The 24,003-nt window shown below is 39.2% G+C and overlaps 1 protein-coding gene across 1 annotated transcript; it reads right to left on the minus strand.

The window, feature by feature from the left end:
- Positions 1 to 393: 393 nt before the first annotated feature.
- On the minus strand, positions 394 to 10,687 carry TMEM126A (transmembrane protein 126A). The gene is made up of 5 exons (XM_036742893.1): positions 10,565 to 10,687; positions 4,598 to 4,694; positions 2,392 to 2,585; positions 1,323 to 1,437; positions 394 to 685 (listed from the first exon to the last, which is right to left on the minus strand). The coding sequence occupies exons 2-5, from the start codon at positions 4,684 to 4,686 to the stop codon at positions 457 to 459; spliced, it is 627 nt and encodes a 208-aa protein (XP_036598788.1). The 5' UTR covers positions 4,687 to 4,694; positions 10,565 to 10,687; the 3' UTR covers positions 394 to 456.
- Positions 10,688 to 24,003: the final 13,316 nt, after the last annotated feature.

Below are 24,003 nucleotides of genomic sequence, written 5' to 3' on the forward strand. Positions count from 1 at the left end.
TATGAAAACCGGAGATTTGGGGACATGTTATTTGAAAGGTAGGTAGAATAGATTTGTTCTCTTGTATTCTAGAGAGGACAGAGAAATTTGTAGGAAGTGTATTTTGGCTTTGTCTAAATTAACTTTATTAGAGCTCTCCAAAAACCTTCCGATTCTTGAGGAAAAACTTAAAAGCTATAGAAACAATTTGAGTAGGTAAAAGTAGATGGATTTTGTAAATGTTAATAATGGCTACATAGTGTTTTTCTTTTACTCTAGTTTTCCAGTTTGAGAAAACTATCAAACTTTTTGCTTTTTTTTTTTAATGGATAGTTCTTCACCTCTAATAATTTGATAGTGATACTGTTTTTGATGTGCTTAGCTTTAGGTAATAGATATAAAATCACAGTAAAGTTGCAATAAGTACAAGTTTATTTGTGTATTTGTTGGGCAACAGTATCTTGTTTTTACATAATTTTATTCTTTTAGCTGTGTACTTGATTTATTTTGAATATCCTGGAATTGAAAGCCAGGTTCAGGTAATTCAAATGCTTTTATGAGTACTTCATATTGTTTAGAACCAAGGTATGCTGCAAACGCAGTCTGCAGCATTATGGGAAAGACCATCTTTCTAAGGATAGGTCGAGAGACTGTGATCCAGTAGGTCCAAATATTTCCTCTCTGTGGTAGTGGAGCCGAGTTGTACCTAAAAAGAAAACAATGGTGTTGAATACGTTTACAAAATTCTGGCAAATATTTTGGGGGGGATATGTATTCTGATGTCTCAGTTGGTCCTGGGTGGACGTGACCTTTGGGTCTTCGTTGAAAGCTATGCCCCCTAGTGCAAAAACTCCAAGTCCTGTCAAAACCCTTCAAGTGTAAGTGTGACTTTAGTGACAGCTGGAGAGGTGTGGGTACTTAGAGGACTACAGTCCACAAACTGGTGAAAGTATTTTAAATCATCGATGCATAACAATAGGACTTAGGTTTAATAGGCATTAATATATATACTTAATTTTATGAACAGTTAACACTTTGTAAAGGAAGCTTAGTTTAAAAACTGATGATCTCTAGAACAGAGCCTGGTGAACTAAATGATTCTTTAATCCAATAGTTGCCCAACCACGACCATTAAATGAACAGTTTTTTAAAGGATGACAAAATATTGAAGCCTTCTAAGAAAAAAGTAGCAAAGCCAGGTCCTCCCCAGTCTGAATTCAATGCTCTTTTACTATATTGCCTTCTCAAATAAATGTTAATTTTGAATTGGGACTGAGTTTATTATCTGGTCTGATAGCGGAACTACCAATTGACAAATAGTGGAAATAATACAGCAGACATACCTGGCTGCCAGAGCACCATTTATTGGCATAGCCAAAACAACAGGGTAGAGACCCCCAATTAGGAGACCGACCATTCCACCTCTTATAACAGTACAGGCTTCACAGCTTAGATCACCTAGAAAATAAAACTCAGTCAGCTTCATTGTGTAAGGTACTGTGTTTGATGCTACTTCACTATCAACTGTATTTCACGACTGCAATTTCAGTAGTTGGTTTAAGTCATATTGGCTATAATAAATTAGGCAACTGGATTTTTTGAAAGTTTTCATCAAATACAAAAGTGATACTAATTAATGCCTGTTATCAAGTTTTCGGTCAGAAGTAGAAGGGACAACAAATAGTCAAGATAACAGTGTCTCTCTCCCCAATATTTGAACAGTACTTCAAGATTCTGATCATCTGATTCTATTAACCAGTTATTAATAAACCACTTTCAGGAGAGAAAATTACTAATTTCAACTCATTTAAACTTTCAATCTTAATGACTTTAGGGTTTCTAATGTCATAAAATAAGAATCTAAGATGTTGAAGAGGAAACAGCCAATCCCAGTTGCAATATAAAATCGCATCCCTGTGATACCAGATCAGGGCTTTCTTCACTTATAATAGTTGCCTGCTTCCTATAATTATCTTAATATTTTTTAATTTACTAGTGGTCTTAAAGCTAATATCTTTTTTGAAGTGCTGTAGCAAACCTAGCAAACTCCAGTTGGGAGAGAGATAATAGGGAGCTACTATGAAAACACTTCATTCAAGAACATTCAACTTATGAGAGCAAATTGGTTATATTTCATTGTAATTGTCTTCTGTATGCTCAACATACTTCATGTCCCTGGTACGTTCCTTTCCCTTTTTTTTTTAAGCACTAAACATTAAAACATAAGAGACTTGATCAGGCATGTACCCTAAATCAACTAAAAACCTTATCTGACACCCCAAATACAAGAGAGAATGTTAAATTATAACTGTCAACCAAGCTGTCCTATAGATTCAAAGAATCAGCATTATGTAAAACTAAGGCTAATTTAAAGAAAAACAAAATTCTTGGAAATGTTAAATTGTAATTTACCTGAACTCAAAGGGAAACTTACAAAACTTCTGTAAGTTACGTAGGTTGATAAAAATGGGAGAACAGCCATTGGTAAAGCTGATGCTATGCGAGCATGTGTCACATTTAAGATGCGTCGGAAATAACTATTTGCTATTAGGCCACAAAAAGCCGCATTTAGTCCAACGTAGGCTGATCCAGTCATAAGTAAATTCCTAAGAAATAAGAGAAATAATTGTTGGAACTTTTTTTCACGCACTATTATACTGTTATCAACAGCTTGTATGTTTTGTGGAGGATGTCTAGAAAATCAGTCAGTGCAGTTGCTTTGTACTTTCCCTCCATTTCTTGGTCTTTAAGCCAGGTTTGTAATACTCTAATGAAGCTAGATTTGAGAATATAATTGGGCTAGGAACTAGATAGTGTGGACAGGCAGGCAAATATATTAAGATGACTTCTGAAAACAGGGCTGCTAGGTGGTGCAGTAGATAGGATGCTGGGCCATGAGTCAGGAAGATGAGCCTTCCTGAGTTCAAATCTGGCCTCAGACACTTAACTTATTGTGGGATGGAGTCTGGGCTCTGCCCTGTTTGCCTCAGTTTCCTAATCCTGTTATGTTTGCATTTCCCTCCTCTCACTTTCCTCCCCCCCCCCCCCCCCGAGAAATGATGAAGCTAACTTGTCTAAGATCACAGAACTAATTAAAAGCCAAATCTGCTTCTTTGCCTAGTGCTGTCATACCAGGATACCTATCACTTGGTTCAGTGATAGCTCTGGAATGCTTAAGGCAAGTTCTGATTATAAATAATTAATTCCTAGAGTACTGATGCCAACCTTTGCCATTCAGCCAAAATAAGGGTTAAGAATTCAAGTGCTGCCCCTTTGCCTTCTTGAAGTCATATGCTATAAGGGCTAGGAATAAGTATTTGGGATTTTATATACTGCATAGCTACAAATGCTATAACAGTGTCTAGAGTGAACCCTCCCACCCATTGTTTGTCTCTGCCAGTTTCACCAAGTGGTTAAGATTGTGGTCCAAGTTGTCCTCCATGAAGTCTCTGTTCAAAGGTTGACTATGTTCTTTTCCAGTTAATGCTTTTTGTATTTTTCATCTATGTTGCCTTTTCCTGCCACTGTCTATCTCAATAGGCATAAAGGAAATAGAAAAGAATTGGGCTTAGACAACATTAAAAGTTAATTGGTAAATCTTTCTATGATATTTACATTTGCTTAAGGATTGAAAGATGTGGTTTTATTGGGTTTTTGTATTCTATCAGCCCACATACTGAATTCACCCTAATGTTTTGTGTAAATATCCAAATTGTCCATGTGTTATCCTTCATTCTTCCTATGTGACCAGCCTACTCCTTTTACCAAGTCCTTAAAGACCATCTATGGTGCTTAGAATTCAGCCAGCTAAGATTACTTATTCACAACTATACAAACGTACACATTTGTTGCTAAAGAAACTTAGCCAAGAATATGACTTATAACAGATAAAGATCTGTCTTGATATTACATTTACATGAAACTACCAGTAACCAAAAACACTAGGTTCCTTGGATGACGTAGCTCATCGTTGAACAATTATGCAAAGTTATGACAGGTTTCAACTCTATTGCCAACTATGATTCTTTTAAGTATCAGTTATATTTGGGATGTGATAGCACAGAATTTTAAACAGTATATGACTTGAACTCTTATTTAACATGATGATACTAATCTTATGCAATCAGCTTAAATTTAATTTTATGTGTGCCCAAAATAATATTGCTTATTATGTTATATACATGTTACTACCTCTAAAATTTTTATATAAACTGGACTCTTAGATTATTCAGAAAAGACAAAACTTTATATACAGCACTACTTCATTATATTAAAATTAAATTCATTTAAACATCTATGGTGGTCTACTGTGGAAGGGACTGAGTATGAAGAAAAAAAGCTCACCTGTCAAGCAATTTATACCAGAGGAAAAAAAAAGCAAATCATTGTATGTTAAGGATATTGATAAACTTAACCTGGTCAACAATTTTGAGTTCCTCTAAAAACTGTTTCAGGTTAAATCAATTCCACCATATCCTTAACTTTTTATTGTATCTGATGGATATGCTGCTAAGGTAAGTAGGAAGTTGATACACTGAACAACTGTGAAAATGAAGATTCATCTGGTTGTAATATGTACATATAAAACAGATGTGCACATCAAATAACATTATCTTACTGATCCGATTCTGGAAGTTGTTCTACTCTTCTTGCTATGATTTCATTGATAGTTAATCTTCTTTCCGTATTTTCTTGATTATGTTCCATCTTGAGGCCTTAAATGTAGAAATCACAAGGTTATTTCTCTGTAATTTCTAACTTAGGACCCAAGTAAAACAGATATTGTACATACGATAACTAAATGTCTTGACTGAAAAATTTGCCCAGAATCAATTATGCTTCGAAGTTTGTCCTTTCAGAATTAAAAATCATAGAATGAATGTCTTAGAACCTAGCCCTAAATCTAGACAATCTATACCTTACAGGACAGAGCAAAACATCCTCAAATGGGAGTATAATTCAAGAAGTATTGTTACATCTTCAGAGGCAACATATTCTACCCCCTCACACCTCTAAAGTTCAGGAAATGTTGTAACAAGCTGAAATTGGCCCCTATGACTTCCTTTTGCTTCTTGTTTTGCCAATTAAAACTATAACTTGAATTATTCTACATGACCACCTTTCGGATTCTTGAAAATAGCTGTCATGCACCATAAGTTCTTTCTCCTTTAGGCTAAACATCTTCAGTTCCTTTTACCAATTGTTATATTCCAGTCCTCTGGAACTTCGTCCTATAATAGAGCTTTCTAGAATTGAATACTCAACATGTAGGCTGATCAAGACGGCCTGGCAGGACCATGTTCCCTTTTTCTGGATACTATGGTTATATTAATCAAATCAGAGTTGGTGCTAGCTTTTGGGGCATTATGGCATACTGGGGAGAGTGTTGGGCTTAGAACTGGGAAGACCCAGATTCAAATTGACCTCAGATATTTGTTTATTGTATGACTGGGGCAAGTCATTTTCAGCCTCAGTTTGCTTATTTGAAAATTGGGGATAATAGGTATGCCCCTTCCTAGATTTCCAGTGAGGATCAAAAGAAATTTTACGTGAAGTTGTAGTGTAAATGTCAGTTCATCATGTGAGACTGTCAAACGCACTTTGTGTTGAAATCCATGTACAGTAAGTAAACTGCTAAAAATGGAAATGAAGCATATTCTATATCTGATGAAACCATGCTTTAATAATCATTTAAAAAACATTTTGCTTGAAATTGAATGCAAGTTTACCTAGCTTTCAAAGAAAATTGCACCTTCCCTTTTGCCCTAACTTGTACCAGTTATGGATGTGAAAAGTGAATTTTTAGGAATTATTTCTTTAAACATGCTTACACAGAGATATCATTTGATTCTTACAAAAACTGTCAGATTTGTAGTACAAATATTACCTCCTTTTACAGATGAGGAAACCTTAAAGAAGGAGGATGAATGAGTTCCTAAAAATTTACGATAATAGCTGGCATCTACATAATGCATTAAGGCCTGCGAAAACGCTTTATAAACATCTCATTTTATCCTCAAGTGCTCTTAAATTCCTTATTTTGCAGCTGAGGAAAGACTTTTTTTGGGTCAAATCTGGTCAAACTGGTCAAATCAAATTTGGCAGGATTAATTGACTCAGCCAGGGTCACAGCTGGTAAATATTTGAGGTAGAATTTCAACTCAGGAATTCCTGATTCCCAATTCAAAGCTGTGCCAGCTGGCTGTTTCACTTGTATAGTAAGGTGACTCTAACCCAAATGTCCTAAATCCACAGCTCTTTCCACAGTACTAGTACCTCAGTAGCAACTAGTATAATATTGATAGAAAATTGTATACTATCTGATATCTGAACAAGCTGTAGACAGAATGAAAGAAAAAGGATTTAAGTGACTCCTATATACAGAAAAGCACTGTGCAAACCACTGGGCTCACAAACAGAAGCAAAACAATCTCTGCTGTAAAGCAATGCACATTTTAATGAGGCACCCACACGAACATGTACCCCATGTGATGTCTTGGTTCAGATCACAACTCTTATTACCCTTTAGCCCCAGAGATAAATAAGTGGCACTGGGGATCAGTGTTGGACATAGAATCAGGAAGACCTGAGTCCGCATTCAGCCTCAGACACTACCTGTATTACCCATGGCAAGTCACTTAAGCTCTTCTTGCCTCAGTTTCCTCCTCTGTAAAATTGGCATCTGCCTCAGAGTGAGGATAAAATGACACTTTTAAAAGCACTGCAAATCTTAAACCATTATATAATATTAGCTGCTATTATTACTCTTTATAATTTATATTATGATCAAGTGATCTGCAAATTGCTGGTATTAAGTTTTTTTTTCCTCCAAGAATGAAGTAGGAAAGTGATTTTCCCTCTCATGCCATTCTTTCTTTATTTCACACGTTGTAGCTCCACTCCTCATCTTTAAGAATAGGTAAGGTAGAGTAACTGTCTCAGTACACTGCCCTCATTCTAAATGAATGATGAAGCTGCAATCCATGACCTTATTACCAAGTCTTAATTACTTTTACTCACTTGACAACCTATCAAGCCCTTTCTGTTGTACTTTATACTGACTACCTTTTCCTGAATATCTCTTCATATCAATCCCACACATCTATTCAGTTGTCAATTCAACCTCTATAGCATCTCTTGCAACTGTCCCCCTCTCCACTCATATGACAACTGACCTAATTCAGACCTTCACTGCTTCTCACTGGGTCTAATGCAACTCCCTTCTATTCAGTTTCTTAATCCATCCTCCACAGAGCTACCCAAGTAAAATTCTTCAAGCACAGGTCTCACCACATTGCTATCCTGGTTCAACACAAGTTTACTGCCCCTGGGATCCAAGAGCTGTTTGACATTTAAACCTTTCACAATTTGGCATTAGCTTTTAAGCTAATTATGCATTACTCCCCTTCACCAGACTTGCTCTGCTCAGTCATTCCCCAAGGTCACCTAACTCCCACTAACTCTTCTCTGATCCCAGTGACACTGAGCCTGATGCCCATGAATAAACCACCTGCTTCCCTAATTCCCTACTTCCCATTCTCTCATCCCCACCCACCTCAACCCTGTCCTGCCACCAATGTCACTCTCCTATTCCATAACTAATATCCTTTTGTATTAGACCTCTTCTCATGGTCCTTTCATCATCTGGTATTCAGAAAGCCTTAGCTTCTCATAGTTGATATAGTATCCTTGGTCATCCCTTCTCCAACTATCTTCTCTCCAACTATACCTTCTCTCACTATCTTGACACAGGGGAAGTCATCTCCTGCCTCCTCCCTGTTAACACTTCCAGACTTTAATGCCATCATTTGGCAACCTCTCAGAGGTTCACTCTGTTTTTCAGAGTGTTGGCAGCTGTTATTAGCAATCTTCAGTACATTCTCCCTCTTTTCTCAATGAGTTCAGTCCCTGGTGCCCAGTCTCCCTTTCCACTCCAACACCTGCCATATACTAAGACCAATCAATAATAGCATCTACTATGTGCCAGTCACTGTGCTAAATGTGGAGGATACAACAAGAGGTAAAAGACAGTCCCTGCCCTCAAGGATTACAATCCCAATAGGAGAGAAAACATGTAAACAAACGTACAAAGCAAGTTATATGCAGAATAAATAGGAAAATAACAGGGAAGGCAATAAGGGACTAAATACAATGACATTTCCTCAATACCCTTATGGCCTACCTAAGCACATGGATGGTCATATTATCATTCATATCTGGGGCACAGAAGGGTCAAAAGAGAAGGAATGTAAAGAAAGATAAAAGTAAATTTTAAAAATTTGCACTAGGGCGGGTAAACAAAAATGTCTGAGGAAAGCCTGTGGAAATATAGTAGGATTAAATCTGTGTAAGCATAATTAAGCCCAGGGACACTGTTGTATTTAATGGGGATTTTTGTTTGTTGTTCATTTGTTTCAGTCATGTCTGTTTGTGACCCCATTGGGGTTTTCTTGGCAAAGATACTGGAGTGGTTTGCAGCTCCAGTTTATTTTATAGATGAGGAAACTGATGCAAACAGGGACAAGTGACTTGCCTAGGATCTCACAGCTAGTGAGTGTCTGAGGCTAAATTTGAACTTAAGTCTTCCTGATTCCAGGCCCAGCATGTGCCACCTGGCTGCCTCATTTAAAGGGGGAGGGAGTGAAAATTAAAAAGGAAAAGAAAGCCATTTCATCTATCCTTATATGTGAATAGACTAAACAATATAAAACAAAACAGTTGCAGAACTTTAAAGGAAAATGATTATAAAAATATAAAACATCCAAATTAAAAAAAAAAAACCCAAAACACTGATCCTTCTATGTTTCACTACCTGTTCTTCCCTCCATTTCTCAGGTCACTATCCCTGCTTTGACTTCACTATCCCTCCTAAATATCCCTCCTATATCCCTCAACCCCAAAATTTGGCATTTCAACTCCATACTCTCCTTTTCTCTTAAAACTCTTTGCTGCCTTGTCTTATTGGGATTCTTCTCAGCCTTGGATTACTCCCATCATCCCCCACAGTAAGTTCTTTTTCATTCTTCTGATTCCCTATTTTACTCCAAACAGAAACCAATCCAACTTTCTTCCCTTCTCAACCCCCTGCTTGAAAGATTTGTCAAACTGAGGGAAATGAAGAGTGATTAAGAGATGATGTCAAGGAATTTTAAAGAGAATCCGAGAAAAGGAAGTCACATTCAATGGCCTCAATTTTAAAGAAAAGTAAAGAGGCAAGACTCTTAGCTTGGTGTGTCAAGCTCACATCAGAATTATCTGAACTCATCACTCTCCCTCACTCCACATATCCTATTGGTTGCCAATCTTGCTACCACCTTTGTTTAGGCCCTCATCACCTTGCACCTACATAACTGCCAATAGCCTCCTAATAGTCTTCAACTTTTCCAGTCCATCCTACACGCAAATGTACAACGTCATTTTCCTTAAGGACAAATTGGACCATGTGACTCCTCTACCCAACCAATTCCAGTGGCTTCCTACTGTCTCTAGAAGAATACAAAAAACCCTCTGTTTAACTTTTAAAACACTATACAGACAGCCCCCTTATCTTTCCGGTCTCATTGGGCACTTCTCCCCTTTCCAGCTGTGGTAACCTGTCAAACTGGCCGACATCTCCAAGCCTTTGTACCAGTCACCCACCAAGCGTGAAAGACTCTCCCTCCTTACCTCCCCCTCACAGAACCCTGTCCTTCCTTTAAGATGCAGTGCAGGAACCATCTCCATTCAGCAAGAAGCCTTCTTAATCACCCCAACTGCTAGGGCCCTCCCTCCCAAGCTACCTTACATGTAACTGCATTTAACTTTAGGCTTATACTGTATATATTTTTATATGTACTTGTTCTGCCCTTTTATCTCCCTTGAAAATGTAATAATAATAAAAGCTAACATTTATGTGGCACTTTACATGTCATTTCACTTGATGAAAGCTCAGAGATTCTAGACTGTTTTCTTTGATCTTGCAACCCCTACATCCGGCACAGTGCCTGGCACATAGCGGGGCTTAATAAATACCTGCTGACTGAATGTTTTTTAACATGAGTCATCTCCTGTGACGAGCCTAAGTGAACAACCTATCTCTACCAAGTCTGTTTCCCATTCTCCTCATTTATGAGGAAGCTAATGTACCTGGGTCAAAGACTGGGGAGATAGAAGGATAAAACATGGCAAGGCCTCGAGAAGTTTAAAATCTAGCTGGGGATTAAAAAAAAATGCACGCAGTGCTAGAAGAGAAGCGCACGTGAAAGGCCTCAGCAGGAAAGACTTGGGGGGAGATGATACCCGAGTAGGACTTTGAAAAAAGGAAACCATTTCACGGGGTAGGTGAAGGGGAGAAGAAGGTTGATGGCAGGTTGTATATAAACCTCTGGGGAAGCCTTGCTTCCGTCTAGGGGAGAAGCGAAGGGAGAATCAGGCCAGAGAAAAGCGGGGGCCGCCCAAGGCTAGACTCCCAGGCAGCAGCGCTTTTCCTCGGACTCTGACCCGGGGAGCTCGGTGCTGTAGGGCAGGCCAGGCCTGGAGGGACGAAGGCGGCCAAGTCTGAGGATAGACTGAGGCCGGGGGCGCCCAGCCAGGGGGGCGCGGATACCTGGTGCTGCGATCCGGCAGTGGAGAAGTCGCGGAGCAGCCTCCGCCGCAGGCTCACATTCACTGCAACATGGGCGGTCTTCCTCTGGGCGCCGCCATATTTGCCCTTCACGTGACCTCCGCACAGCCTCAGGACGCCTGCGCGCTGCGCTGGCGCTAATTGGGCAGCCGCACTAGAAGGAAGACAATAAGCTTTTCCCGGCCTCGCGGTCGAGCTCACGGAAGAGAGCTTGAGCTCTTTGTGTGTCCGCGGACTGAGCTGCAAAATGAGCGTGAGGATGCTTGTAACCTGAACAGCATTGTAGAAAGGAAGCCAAGTGGCTCAGTGAAGAGCGCTGTCCGATCGCAGCCTCAGAGAGTTACCAGCCTCAGCACCTACCTCCCAGTGTTGTCGTGAGCATCAAGTGAGAAGATGTTTGTAAAGGAGGCTTTTGTGTTGTATTAATGTGAGCTCCTTATTACTATTAGTGAGTCAAGGCAAGTGGAAAATTATCCATAGGCCAGAAAGCGTAGGGACAGTTCCCTTTTATTGTCAGGCCTTTACCTACAAGTTCAGTCATTTCCCAGCCCTGCTTTCTTTTTCCCCACCGAAACAGGAAAGCTGCCAGATTTGCCTTATGGTAATGACATTTCTACTGTGCTTTTGCCCAAAGGAAGGTAAATTGTGATGGCCAAAAGCTGCATAGTTTTAACTTGGGGTTCACTGGATAAATTTCTTTCTCAAAGACTGGACAATAGGTCCCTGCCAAGCATCACTTTTATGGTTATTTTTGGGCGCTCCTGACTCTGAGTGAATGTCAATAGTAACTGTTTCTCTTTTGGCCGGCAACCTGAGGGTCTTCCCCTACCAGTTGGATTTTTTTTTTTTATTAAAGGGGCTTTCTCTTGACTCGCTTCTTAAAGAGGCCTATTTACTGAATGGGTGTTGCCCCACTCAAAGTAAGAACCTGAAAAAACCTTAGCTTAAAAGGGCCAGGGTCTCCCACTGAATCCTGAACAATATCTGGCCACCGGACCCAGATGGCTCTGGAGGAGAAAGTGAGGCTGGTGACCTTGCACAGCCCTCCCTCCCTCTAATCAAAGTCAATTGCAAGTCATGTCATCATCTCCCTGATATCATGGTCTTCCTCGAGGATGAAGGACAGACAACTTTTACTGTGCTTAAGGGTTTGTAAGCAAGGAGGATTTGGTTATCCTTTTCAGAGTTTAGTTTCTCAGGATCTGTGGCAAAGGCAATGTCTAGTTTCCAGGTGGTAGATAATAAATCTCAGAGTGGCCTGTTGAAACAATTCAGCTAGCAGCTGTTGTGGGGGTGAAAGACCAACACAAGCCCAACAACAAGAGCTACCAGCACAGGTTCTTTGATCTGCTTTACTAAGGAAATTAAGGGGTTAACAATCTTACTTTAATCACACAAATATCATTCACTTAGTTCAGGAGGAAAAGCCAGCAAACTGAACTTCAGAGCAAACACAAACAAATTACAAACATATACAATATAAACAGACCAAATCTCAATTCATAGTTACCAGGAAAGCATCAATATCTGAGTTGACTAGCTGGGGAGCTCTTAATAACAGCTGGCCCAGAGTTACATGCCACTCCTCCAGTAGCCGAGAGCACCAAGGGAGACCGCCAACCTCTGGGTTTATATATCTTTTTCAGGGTCAAATGTGAGTCACACATACGACTTGCCCACTTGACCTAAAAGCCACAAACCTGGGACTCAAACCCACGCAAACCAGGCTTTCTCTTGAGGCTTGGGAGGATTTAGGGGAGTGCACAAGCTGTGCCTGTCTCAATTGACGCCCCCCCCCCCCCACCTAGATGTAGGGGTAGTTGCCGCCTCTTTCTCACCCACCCCTTCGAGAAGGGTGATTAGGGAATGCTGTAGGAGCTGGTGCTACCATTCAGTAACTCCCTCTTGAGAAGACTAGACTAGAATAAAGTAAGATTATTAACCCCTCTGACGCTGTCTTCCTGTCCTTCCTGTCTGACCAGATCAAGAATGAACCTGTTAGAGGCTGGAGTCCGGAAACTCCAGGGACTCCCCTGTGTTATTTGTGAAACAGGGTTACACAGCACTTTTTTCTCAAACTATCTTGTGAGTAATGAATGATTTTTTTTTAATTTAAAAATGAGGAAACTGGTTCAGGAAGCTTAAACGACCTTGCCCGTGGTCACCCAGATATAGTATGAGTCTCAGAACTGGAATCTGCACACAACTGTCTTGCCTCTAAGTCCTGGGTTCTTTTTAGCATATCACCAGTTCACCATACTACCTCAAGAAGAGGGAAAAACATAAGAGAAAACATTTTTAATGCATATAGAATGTTAGGGATCTGAGAAACCATCAAATAACCCAGTGAGGAGTAGCATTCCCTTTTTTTCAGATGAGGTGTGACAAATGAAACGGAGTGTCTAGGTATTTATTAATTAGGCTAGCTGGCAATCAGTAAATTGATGGTCAGTGGTTTCTCTCAGTAACCAAAGACACCAAGGGAGGCCCTGAATTAACTTAAATCTGTTTTAAAAGGGAATCCCCTGAGAAGTGAAAATCAGCCCTGATTTGTGAATATTTAATGAAGAAATGTGCTAAAACTCTTCAACTCCTTCATCATGAGACTCAACAGCCTCAAGGCATCTGGGCAGGAGAAGTCATTTCCATTTGGACTTCTGTGACTAGTTTTCTCCTTCATGAGCTATGTTACTTTAAACTATAATGGAAGGGAAAAGCAACAGGAGGGTAAAGGCTCATCCAGACTAGATTCTGTTTATACTTTTTTTAAAATTAATTTATTTAGTTTTAGTTTTAGTTTACAACATTCAGTTCTTCAAGTTTTTGAGTTTCAAGTTTTCTCCCCCTCCTCTTCCCCCCTCCCCATCCAAGATGTCATGCAGTTCAATATAGGTTCTACATATACCTTCACACTAAACATTTTCACAATAGTCAAGTTGTAAAGGAGAACTATAATCAATGGAATGAACCACGAGAAAGAAGAAACAAAATGGAAAAAAAAAAGATAGCAAATAGTTTGCTTCAATCTGCATCCAGACTCCGTAATTCTTTCTCTGGATGTGAATTGCTTTTTCCATCATGAGTTTTTTGGAGTTGTCTTAGAAACTTGCATTGCTGAGAAGAGCCAAGTCTATCAAAGACACACAGATACTGTGTGTCTGTAATTGTGTATGATGTTCTCCTGGTTCTGCTCCCTTCATTCAGCATCAGATCATATAAGTCTTTCCAGGTTATTATGAAGTCTGTCTGCTCTTCATTTCTTGCAGCACAATAGTATTCCATTACATTCATATACCACAACTGGTTTAGCCATTCCCCAATTGATGGGCATCCCCTTGATTTCCAATTCTTTGCCACCATAAAAAGAGCTGCTATACATATTTTTGAACATACAGGTCCTTTTCCCACTTGTACGATTTCTTTGGGATACAGCTCTAGAAGTGGTATTGTTGGGTCAAACGGTATGCACATTTTTATATTCCTTTGGGCAAAGTTCCAAATTGCTCTCCAGAAAGGTTGGATCAGTTCAGAACTCCACCAACAATACATTATTGTTCCAATTTTCCCACAGCATTTATAATTTTCTTGTTTTGTCATGTTAGCCAATCTGACAGGTAAGATTTGGTGCCTAAGAGTTGTTTTGATTTGCATTTCTCCAATCAATAAGTGATTTAGAGCATTTTTTCATGTGACTATAGATATCTTTAATTTCTTTCTCTGAAAACTGCCTGTTCATATCCTTTGATAATTTATCAATTGGGGAATGACTTGTATGCTTATAAATTTGACTCGGTTCTTTGTATATTTTAGAAATGAGACCTTTATCAGAGACATTGGTTGTAAAAATTCTTTCCCAATTTTCTGCTTCTCTCCTAATCTTGGCTGCATTGGCTTTGTTTGTACAAAACCTTTTCAATTTAATGTAATCAAAATGATCGATTTTGCATTTCATATTGCTTTCTGTCTCTTGTTTGGTCATAAATTCTTCTCTTCTCCATAAATCCGACAGGTAAACTATCCCTTGCTCTCCCAGATTGCTTATAATATCAGCCTTTATATCTAAATTGTGAACCCATTTTGACTTTACTTTGGTATGTGGTGTGAGATATTGGTCTATGCCCAGTTTCTGCCATACTGTTTTCTGGTTCTCCCAGCAGTTTTTGTCAAATAGTGAGTTCTTATCCCAGGAGCTGGAGTCTTTGGGTTTATCAAACAGTAGATTACTGTATTCATTGACTACTGTGTCTTGTGTACCTAGCCTATTCCACTGATCCACCACACTATTTCTTAGCCAGTACCAAGACAGACATTTAAAGTATAAGCATTCTGTTTATACTTTAAATAGACATCTCCCAGTTGGGTGGAGTCCCTGTTTGCCTCAGTTTCTTCATATGTAAAATGAGCTGGAGAAGGAAATGGCAAACCACTCTGGCATCTTTGCCTTAAACCTCAAATGAGGTCATGTAGAGTTGGACAAAACTGAAAAGTACTGAACAACCACAACAGATTGTGGGCTCCAGGAGGGCAGGGATCCATGCTGTTCTTTGTATATGCATGGATTAGCACAGAGTGTGTCACTTAGTAGGAGCTTAATAAATGTCTGTTGACTGTGACTGCCTCACAAGGTTGTTGTGAAGAAAGCTTAAAGAACTTGAGCTCACACACTGGCACTCTTTCACACATACACACACACACACACACACACACACACACACAATCTATCATCATTGTCTCCTATTGCTTGCTGTTTTCAGACCTTCATGCTCCAATGACCATAGACATCCTTTTATTGATTTTCTCTGTGTCCTGTTGCCTTATTCACTGTCTACCAGAAGATTCCCTTATATAAGTGCCTATACTGTGTATTCTCTACATTTTTTTTACTCATAAACTGAAAATGAGAATAGATTGTGAGTTTCAAAGATAGACAGTGTGTTTTGGTGGAAAGATGTGTTTCTAGGTGTGGAGTTAGAGGACCATGCCTCACATTACAGCTCTGTTTCTTACTTAGTACCCATGTAACAGTGGGCAACTTACTTCTTCACCTTTCTATGCTTCAATCTCATCTGGAACACTAGAGGGCTGGATTAATTTCTACAATCCCATCCCACCTCTAAATCTATGATTCCATGATTGCTAATAGAAGGAATGGAGAGTGACAAAAAGACCAAGGACAGAATCTTGGAGATGATGTTTTAATTTAATCAGGGATTCTTAATCTGGGATGCCTGAACGTTTGTTTATGTGAAAATATTTTTATTCATGTCTTTTTTTATATCACCAAGGATTGTTTTTTTTTACATCTCTCCTCCTCCCCTTCCCAGAGAGCTATCCCCATATAACATATAATATTTTTAAAGATAATAAAAAGGAAAAGAGGGAAAAAGTCATCATATTTGATCAATATGTCAAGTCTGAAAATATGTACAACGTACAATACTTGTGGACCTTCTGCCACTGCAGAGGTGTGAGGCAGGAGTGTATTCTCATATCTCTTCTTTCAAGCCATGATTGTTCTTTAAAATTTTATAATATTCACCTTTGATTTTTTATGTTGTCCTTCCTCTTTACATTGTTGTAGTTATTGTGTATGTTGTTTTCTTGGCTCTGCATACTTCACTCTGCATTGCTTCATGTAGATCTTTCCATGGTTCTCTGTACACATTTATGATTTCTTACAGCACTGTAACATTTCATCACATTCATGTACTACAATGTTTGTTTTTAAATATTTTGATACATGTATTTCAATATAATTTATTTCCTTCGTAATCTATTTATTTTGTGCTTTTAAAAACAGTATTTTAAGAAATGGATCATAGGTTTTACAGGACTATCTATCAAAGAGGTTCATGATACATAAACAGTTTAAGAATTCCTGTTTTGTAGGATGGGGAGAGGAAGAGGAGCCAATGAAGTTGATACAGTCAGAGAAGTATGTTTTTTAAGTCAAGTCAACACACATTTATTAAATGCTTTCTATGTGTCAGGAACTGTGCTAAATGCTTTTGGGGATGAAAAGAAAGGCACAAACAGTTCCTGCCCTCAAGAAGGTTGTAATCTAATGGAGGAAGGGGAACAACTTACACACAACATACATGTTCAAAGATGATATATACCTGATAACTTGGAGGTAATCTCAAAGGTGTGGAAGTACTCCAGAGATTAATATTTTCTATGAGTTAACTTACTAGGCAGATGCACTGGACACAGAGTAAGCCCATTTACCAAAAGGAGCCAGTCAGGAGCCTGCAATGAGCCAAACTCTTGCTCACTCCCAGATACCTTTGCTGGTGTTCAATGGCTGACTTTGCTGAATTGTGCCCCCCAAAACTGGCCCAAACCAGCTTTGTGGTCAGCTGTTCCTGCAAAACATTCTGCTTCTGTGTCCCACACATTCCTAGGAAATTGTCTATTCTTTTTCCTAACCCCTCCCAGAATCCCCCCTTTGGGGTTGACAAGCAGAAATTTCCTCTGCCTCTCTTGGGCTCTGGGTTCCCTTGTACTTTGTTCTGGGGTGCTTCAGCACTGATGTCTGATTTTCCTTCTCATAAAACTTTTCTGGTTTCAACTCAGCTTGGACACCTCAGCATTTTTCGGGTGGCCTTTGCCCAGTTGACAAAAGGAAGGCATTAAGGGAAGAAAAGCTTCTTGCAGGAAGTGAGGTTTTAACTGAGATTTGGAGGGAGCTGGGGAATCCAGAAGGGAGAAATGAGGAGGGAGAGCTTTCCTGGTGGGAGAGTTAGTTGGTGGAAAATGATCAGTGAGGAGATGGAGCATATATTTTTTAAATTTTTTTTTAGTTTAAAACACTCAGTTCCACAAGTTTGGGGGTTCCAAATTTTCCCCCCTCCCTCACCTCTTCCCTCCCCACCAAGAGCATGTAATCTGATATAGGTTCTACATACAACTTCACATTAAACTTCTTTTCCCAATAATCAAATTGTAAAGAAGAATTATAACCAATGAAATGAACCATGAGAAAGATGTAACAAAACCAAAAATAAAATAAAAAAGAAGAGAGCAAATAGTTTGCTTCAATCTGCATTCAGATTCCGTAATTCTTTCTCTGGATGTGGATAGCCTTTTCCATCATGTGTCTTTTGGAATTGTCTTAGAACCTTGCATTGTTGAGAAGAGCCAAGTCTATCAAAGTTAGTCATCACAGAAGCAATGTGTCTGTGGTTGTGTACAATGTTCTTCTGGTTCTGCTCCCATCACTCATCATCAGATCATATAAGACTCTCCAGGTTCTTATGAAGTCCGAGATGGAGTATCTTGTGCAAGAAATGTCGAGGCGGCCAGTGTCACTAGATCAGAGAGTATGTGGAAGTGCAAGAAGATGACAAAAGTAGGAAGGGCTTTAGACAACAAATAAAAGATTCTCTATTTGATCCTGGAGGCAATGAGGAGCTGTTGGAGTTTACTGAGTAAAGGAGGTGACACTGTCAGATTTGCACTTTAGCCATAAAAGAGAGAAGAGATATAAGACGAGAGTTAGATGGGACAGAGGGAACAAGTCAGGGTTTGTTGGTTTTTTTTGACAATAGAGAAGATATCTGAGTGATGTGAGAAGAGGAGAAAAGAAGAGGAACCTCTCAGCCAATGGCCAGTACACTGTTAACGCCAGTAAACATTAATGTTTGTTGAGTTGAGCTAGGAGACTTACGATAGTGTATTGTTAAAGAAGTCCAGAAATAGAGTTTCTGGAAGGATATGCAGTCTCTACTTCCATGGAAGAGAAAGCAAGCATTGTCATCCAGTTCAGTTTCCAACCTCTTCCCCAAAGGATATTCTTTGTTTTAAGCCTGTATCATTTGTATCTTATTGACTCCAAGCTGCACATGAAGCTATCTGACATCAAAAGTTTATTTGAAGGGATTTAGGGTCCCAAAGTTGAGAGGAACAGATATTTGGAAGGGGAGATGGAAAAACTCTGGAGACAACAGTGGCTGGCTGCTGGCTTCTGATCTAAATATAATTGTATGATTGAAACATTTCCCTGATCAGAAAAAAGTTGGCAATGCAGACAGGACTTGGAATGCTGCTGGCATGGATGTGGACATCATCACTCAAACTGCTGAATAAAATCAGATGATGCTTTTACCATTAGTTAACATGCTGCCAAAATAATTATATGCTGTTTTCTTCATGGCAACCATCAATTTTTCTATTTTCTTAATTTGGGGAATATTTTCATAAAAACTGATAATTTCCCTTACATGTCTTTAAATATCTTGATGCTCTTGTTTCCTATTCAGATAAAGAATAATTCTTGTCAACCTCCACCAAGCATATGTTTTATTAGAACCTACTTGGCAAAATATGAGAATAAAAAGATGGGAATTTTTTTAACCACACAAAATCATACAGACCTCATTTTGGCCTAGTTCCTAGTATTGTACCAAATACCTTCTAGCCTCATACATCAATCTAACTGCATCTTTACAATTAATTACATCCCAAAATTTTTGAGGAGGGAGCAAGGATCATGTAATAGTAGGGGCATAGTTGAATTCTAGGAAGTTGTTCTAGAATTTTTCATAAGCAGGGAGATCATGAGAATGCCATATACATAGTAGGAAGTATTTGAGTTAAATTATCTCTTGATATTTTTATGGATATGATGAAGAACTGGAGGTTGCTTATAATATAGTTTTGGACTTAGTTGAACAACTGTATTGTTTTGATTCATGACCCAGTGCCAAAGTGGAGGGAAATCTCTGGTATTAATGGGGTCCTTGCCTACCAATATTTTTATCAGCAACTTCGATGAAGATATAAAAAGATTCAAGATACCAGAACCTAGAATCAAAAAGATCTTGGCAGAAAATAAAGATACCCCCAAATCACTTTGCTACTGTGATGAATCTATGATCTCATTAATATGTACATGCTTTATAGACAGCAGCACATCCATCCTTTCTCATCGTGTGCAAGCCTTGCCAAAAATTCCTCAGAATGTGCTGGGGGTCTTCCTCACTAGATACCTGTGCAGCTCACAGGTTGTCCACATGTTACCCTCAATTCTGGAGTGATGAATCCTCCTTTTTTGTTCAGAGATGTCCTGGAAGTCACTGTAATTAGCATGCTGCAGCCAGCTTTTACCTACCATCCGAACTTCCACTGTCCACCTGCACTTTTGATGCTTTCTGATACTTTTGATCAAGGCATTTAATGATTTGTAGCTATGTAGTATCCTTAGGAGAAGATCCGTGTTAAAAATTAGGGCTCTTGTAGTAGTGAGTAGCTTGGAATCCTTGATAGCAGTGCACAATACCCTTAATATAATCTAACTCAATCTGTTTAATTCTAGGCCCAGCTCATTGTCTGTTTTCACCTGCCAGTATATACTCATGTGCCTGCTTAATAAATGCTTGTTGATTGAATGACCTATTGCTATTATATTTCATCACTTGAATTTTAGCCTAGAGAAGGCTCATGTTTCTGTTTACATATTGTATTATATTGACTGTGAGAATCACAAAATGTTATGGGGTCTTTAATATCCTGTGTCAGACAGGATATTAAAACAGTATTTAAAGCAATCAAAAATTGTTTTAAAGATAAGGCATATATTCGGGGTCCAGTCCCCTGGTAGTCCACGTTCTATATTGGAAGGAAATGAGACACTCATAGGTCATCCAATGGTGAATGATCTAATCAACAAGTATTTTATTAAGTACCTACTATGGACCTGGCCCTGTGCTTGCTCTGCAGAGGGGGGACCACCACAAAAATGAAATAGTCCTTGCTCTCAATCAGATGATACTCCATCAGGAACTGACATTCTTTCTACTATATAAGTCCAAAGTCATGCACTTAGGTTAATAGACAAAACAACCTCACATGCACAGGGTGGCTTGAAAGAAGTTCTGCACTTTATGTGACAAGCCTGAGGGGTTTAGTTGACTTTATACTCAACACTGGCTGGTGTAAATCAACAGTGTTATGTGTTATGAATGAAAAATCTAAGAGATACAGTTTCTGAATAATTAATAATAAATTTATTAATTATGGTTGGCAAATAATAAAATGAGGTCAGTGGCACTCTTGAAAACCAAAATTGAACCTTGGGGGTGGGGTGATGGGAGTGGGGCCTGAGACTGGCCCCGATAGTTTAAATACTTTTGGAGGAGTGGGTGTTCCTGACAGGTGGAAATCAACTCTGATTGTAACAATTAGTGAGAGAATGAAAATTATAAAGAGAGCTGGGCTTGTTCTAAAGAGGGGCTGGGTGGGGGGTGGGGGGGAACCCCTTCCCCACTTTGATTACATCACTCTTGGATAAAGAGACTCTTCTCAATCAACCCCCACCTCAGGGATTTATTCTTCACCCAGTCCTACTCGAGAACAATGGTGGGTTGCAGCAAGAATTCCACCTAGATAAGATGGTTTTTATCCTTTAATGAGAACTAAACTTTCCCAGCTGGGTGGAATTCTGCCCAGGGTTGAACCCGGTCTCATCATCAACCCTGTCCTTCAGAGGCTGCCTTGACCTAGTAACTAAATGAGGAAATAGGGAAAAAAAAAACCTAGATCCCCCATATTAGTAATTGTTCATTAATAATTATTTTTCATATATAACTGATGACAAAGATGACACTGATTTAGGTTGCATTAATAAAAATACAGTCTCAAATAGACCACGGAATAGCTAGCTGTGGAGAGGTCATCTCTGGCATACCACAGTCTGTACTAAGCACCCATTTTAAGATGTTGAAAGCTTTGACTAGGTTCAGTGAAGAGGTGAAGGCATCAGGGATGTTCTTCCTGGAAAAATCTTTGGAGATAATGGGTGATATCTATTTTCAAGCATTTAGAGGGGTGTCACATATGCAAAAGGAGCTATATTTGTTCTGTTTGGTCCCCAAAAAACAATACCAGGACCTACGAATTAAGGTTTGAAGGAAGCAGATTTTGACTCACCATAAGGAAGAATTTCTTAATAATTGGAGTTGGCAAGTCCTGTCAGGAAGTCTTTATTAAGAGCTTAAGTGTAATGGGCTTCCTTAAAATGTAGTGAGTTCTCTGTCACTAGAGGTCTTCAGGGACCAGAGGACTTACTTATATTAGGGATGCTGTAGAAGAGATTCACGCTTTGAAGAGGGCTTAACCTAGCTGACCTTTGAGGTCCCTTTCAACTAGACAATTCTGAGTAGTGTATATGATTCTTTCTACTACAGTACCTTGCTGCTCTGAGGTCCCTTCCAACTCTTAATATCTGATGACCTGCACAAGACTGTTTTCTTTATGAATTTTAGATTTTTGGACTAGATTTGTGATTTTACCAGTAGAGAGAGTTCTGATGAGGAAGGTCCCTCTATGAATAAAGTTAAGCAAATATGGTTTAACTGATTTGAGTTTCATGGGGGCACTCCAAGGTTAAATGACTTGCCCAAGGTTACACATAGCTAGTTTGTGTTGGAGGTGGGATTTTGAAGCCAGGTCTGCTAGTTTTCTATCTCCTTACTACTCCACACTGCCTCATCAGACCAGTTTGGTCTAGGTTGGCTAAATCTGGCTGAATTTGGTCATTCCAAAAACTGAACACTGAATGTAACAAAGTTAGAAAAAGAAAGCAAAGGAGAGAAGATGGATGGAAAATTATTAAAGAGTAAAAAAAATATAAATACAATGATGGCATTGTCAATGCTGAATCGTTTTTGAATGGACAAATAAATTGAAGAGAAAGAACAAAGAGTTCATTGAAGATATCATGGTCAGTATCACATTTGATATTGTCTCTTTTGCATACCTTTAGACCTGGGGGTACTATAATGTTAGGGCAGTGTAATGTTAATGGAATGGGAAGATCTTCCCCACCCATTAATAGGACTCAGGTGGAGCCCATTAAGGGAAGCTTGCTTAGGGGAGGCTTGCTTACAGGAAGGCTCACACCTTTTGCTAATTTCTAATTAGGCACTGAGTCAGGAAGATTGTGATGCCTTCTGGCTCTTAGAAGTGTATATATACTCTGAGGTGAGATTTTGCTTTGGGGTCTGGCTTATGAGAAAGACCTTGTGATTCTCTGGTTGAGACTCTGAGTGGCTGTATGTTCAGAGCACCCCGACTGCTCAGAGGTAAAGGCTCTCTGGATCCAATGATGTATGTAAAGTGTATAGCAATATTGCTTTGATTCAGGCAGCAGAGCCCTGTCCGTTGGTCTTTATTTCTCTGCTTGCATTTTCTCTGTTTGGATTTTCTCAGAAGTTCAGGGTGCTGACTTCCCCTGAACTAAGTGAATGATATGTGTTTAATTAAAATAAGATTGTTGAGCCTTTTAACAGCTGTCTTTCCTAGTAAAGCAGACCTAAGAACCTGTGCTAGCAGCCATACTGGGTATGCCAGTGTGGTTGTTGTTATAGGCAGGAACTGGGTAGAACACGCAGGCTGGAGTCAGTAAGATTCATTTTCTGAGTTCAAATTTGGCCTCAGACACTTACTAGCTGTGTGTCCCTGGGCAAGTCACTTAACCCTGTTTGTCTTAGTTTCCTCATCTATAAAATGAGCTGGAGAAAGAAATGACAAACCACTCCACAAAAATCCAAGAAAATCCCAAATGAGATCACAAAGAGCCAAACACGCCTGAAGAACAACTATGATGTTGAATATAAGCTAAGAAGTGAATGACAATTGGACCAAGCTCTGGGCTTTGCTGCCTCCCTCACTTTGGCTCTCCCAGTTTTCAGTGTAAGGATGTGGTGACTACCTCAAAGTTTCCTCAGACTGATGGCTATGTAAAACAGTGAAAACAGTCATGCATTCCCTTGCAAAGAAAGGTTGTGTGGAATAGAGTGGAATGAGTTCTTACGAAGCCTTCTCAGTTTTCTGGGCATGTCTGGGTGAATATATTTTTTTAAAATATCGAACCAAATTTTTAATTCATGAACATAAAATTATATTCACAAGTGCATTATTAACTACATTTACGTGTAGAAATGAAATTGCCTCAAAATATGAAAAGTATTTCAACTTACTTTTTCTATCTGGATTAGCCCTAAATTTTCTACTTTGGAAATATGTATGGGCTATGAATCACTTGGGGAATATAGACAAAGTGGAAGGTCAAATGTTAAGCAGAACATAATATTGAAAGAGTAATATATTCTTTTTTGGGGAAGGGTCCAGCTTGTTACCGTAGTGACTCAGACATTAAAGTCTCACTTATCTAAAGCAGCAAATGGAACTATATTGAGGCCTCTTCCTAACCACCCACCTACACCCACATCCACACCCATGCCTACACACCTTCCTTAAATCAATTAGTGTTTCAAATGATTAGGCTTCCCACCTTACACTGAAATGATCAGAGATTTAGAGTTGGAAGGGACCACATCAAGTACTGCTAAACCCTTTGATTTTCTAGGTAAGGAAACTGAGAAGGCGAGAGGGTTAAAAGATTTGCCCAGGTTCACTGA

This window comes from Trichosurus vulpecula, chromosome 2 (genome assembly GCF_011100635.1).
Source record: "Trichosurus vulpecula isolate mTriVul1 chromosome 2, mTriVul1.pri, whole genome shotgun sequence".
Lineage (NCBI taxonomy): Eukaryota > Metazoa > Chordata > Mammalia > Diprotodontia > Phalangeridae > Trichosurus > Trichosurus vulpecula.

Coding starts and splice junctions, on each gene's coding strand:
- TMEM126A (XM_036742893.1), bottom strand. CDS start 4,686: ATGGAACATAATCAAGAAAATACGGAAAGAAGATTAACTATCAATGAA. Junction 2,586..4,597: donor CAACTTCCAGAATCGGATCA/GTAAGATAATGT, acceptor CTTATTTCTTAG/GAATTTACTTATGACTGGAT. Junction 1,438..2,391: donor AAGTTTCCCTTTGAGTTCAG/GTAAATTACAAT, acceptor TTTATTTTCTAG/GTGATCTAAGCTGTGAAGCC.